Source organism: Trypanosoma theileri (genome assembly GCF_002087225.1).
Source record: "Trypanosoma theileri isolate Edinburgh chromosome Unknown TM35_Tth_149_V1, whole genome shotgun sequence".
Taxonomy (NCBI): Eukaryota; Euglenozoa; class Kinetoplastea; order Trypanosomatida; family Trypanosomatidae; genus Trypanosoma; species Trypanosoma theileri.
In genome coordinates, this window is record NW_021639991.1 from 3,265 (window position 1) to 3,620 (window position 356).

The following is a 356-nucleotide window of genomic DNA, read 5'->3' on the forward strand; positions in this document are numbered from 1 at the left end:
ACAATCAGGTGCGGTACTGCCGTGCGCATCCACACAGGACTGATACTGCTGTCACCATTAGCCTTGTTCTGCAGTGTGGAAGTGATGGTGTTGTTGATCTGTGGGTTAGTTACAGGTGCAGGAGATGGAGTGGGGTTTGCTGCTTCTGTGGTAGTGTTCTCGGAGCTCGGCGGAGTAGTAGTGGAATTGGTTTCTTCTGAACCTGACACAGCAGTCGTACTTGCAGGAGATGGTTGGTGGGTAGGATTGGGGTCGCTGGGGGCACTCTGATTCCCTGTGTTATTTGATGATCCTTTGTTTTCCTCTGGTGTTACTTCTTCAATTCTCTTCTTCGCAGCATTAACTGCAGTAGTGAG

The 356-nt window shown here is 50.0% G+C and overlaps 1 protein-coding gene across 1 annotated transcript; it reads right to left on the minus strand.

Annotated features, from left to right (window-relative positions):
• Positions 1–2: 2 nt before the first annotated feature.
• Positions 3–356, minus strand: TM35_001491000 (uncharacterized protein; the record flags this gene model as incomplete). Its single annotated transcript, XM_029031911.1, has 1 exon — positions 3–356. A coding segment is annotated over one exon (354 nt), but the record flags the coding sequence as incomplete, so codon positions are not given.